General features: G+C 45.8%; 1 protein-coding gene across 1 annotated transcript in view; it reads left to right on the plus strand.

Moving 5' to 3' along the window:
* The first annotated feature begins 533 nt into the window (after positions 1 to 533).
* ITGA2 (integrin subunit alpha 2) overlaps positions 534 to 1,528 on the plus strand; it is a 105,127-nt gene continuing 104,132 nt past the window's right edge. The window contains exon 1 of the mRNA XM_014527898.2: positions 534 to 540. Coding sequence (XP_014383384.1) covers positions 534 to 540 — 7 coding nt within the window. The remainder of the gene's footprint in view (positions 541 to 1,528) is intronic.

Raw genomic sequence — 1,528 nt, forward strand, 5'->3', positions numbered from 1 at the left:
CTATGGTTCCCCTCAGAGTGTTGATCTCATGTCTCACCCCTTGGGCCTGCCCAGGCTTTTTCTTAAACACATCATTAAATTCTTCTATAAGCATTTTCAAATGTTTGTGTTGCTGCTCATTAAACTCTGAGCTTTGCGTTATTTCACTGCTTTGGGCTGTTGACTTTTGCTGGTCTACTATCTCCGGCCCTAATTCCTCTGTTGGATCCTCAGGGCTCAGCATCCACCCTTCAGGTTCCCGCCAACCTTTCAACAAATTTACGTGGTCAATTTGTCGCTCCTTCTGGTGCCCTGGATGGTACACCTCGTAGTCAACAGGATTGGCTTGTCGGACTATCTCGAACGGGCCCTGCCAACATGTCAATAACTTATCTGTCATGGTAGGGAGTAGCATGAGAACTTTGTCCCCTACCTGGAAGTCGCGTACACAAGCCTTTTTGTTATACTCCCATTTCTGCCTCTGTTTGAGCCCCTGCTAGATTTTCCTGGGCCAACTGCCTAACTTTTTCAAGCTGGTCTACCATCTCTTGCCAATGCGCTGTATGTCGACTTCCAGTTGGCCAGTGCTTTCCCACTCCTCTCTGCTCTCTTGCAATAAGCCTTGTGGTTTATGACCATAGATCAACTTGAATGGGGACGATTTTGTAGATGTCTATGGTGTGTCTCTTAAAGCAAAAAGGAGTGGTATCAAAATCAAAGCCCATCTTTAGAGTTTTTCCTGTGTGCAACATCACAACAGTCGTTTAATTGTGCCATTTAGGCGCTCTACCAGACCATCGGTCTGGGGGTGATACACAGATGTACACAGTGGTCGTATTTTTAGCACTTGGCACTTCGCTTTAGTCACGCCAGACATAAAATTTGTCCCCTGATCCATTATTATTTCTCTTGGTACCCCCACCCTGGATATCCATTTTAGTAATTCCTCCATAATTCGGGGTGCTGTTGGTGACCTTAAAGGTATTGCATCTGGGTAGAGTGTGGCATAATCAGTTATGACTAGTATATACTGATATCCAGCATTACTCTTCATCAGGGGTCCGACTATATCTAATGTGATTCTGTCAAAAGGGTTATCAATAAGACACATCGTCTGCAGTGATGCACGTGGTGGCCGCCTTTCTTGAACCCTTTGACACTCTGGGCAAGCCTCACCCCATCATGTGATTCTTCTCTCATCCCTGGCCAACAAAACCAATGCTCAATCTTGGTGAGTGTCTTTTTTTACCCTGAAATGACCTCCCACGGGGTTGGTGTGTGCCAATCCCCATGCTTGACTACAGAAGGTACAAGGTACCATTAACTGCTGGGTCTACTCACCCCGAACTGGACATTTTCTAACCCGATACAAAAGGCATTACATTATATATCACAAAATGAGGATCACTTACATCCAACTGTGGTTGAATGACTTTGTCCTTAACACGAGACACTTCCTCCTCCTGAATCCTCTGCAATTGCTCATCCTCTTCTTGTGCAGTCCGGAATTGGGGCCTCTGGTGCACGTCCCAAGTTTTATCCAGTCTCC

The sequence above is a fragment of the Alligator sinensis genome, unplaced genomic scaffold, assembly GCF_000455745.1.
Source record: "Alligator sinensis unplaced genomic scaffold, ASM45574v1 scaffold573_1, whole genome shotgun sequence".
NCBI lineage: Eukaryota > Metazoa > Chordata > Crocodylia > Alligatoridae > Alligator > Alligator sinensis.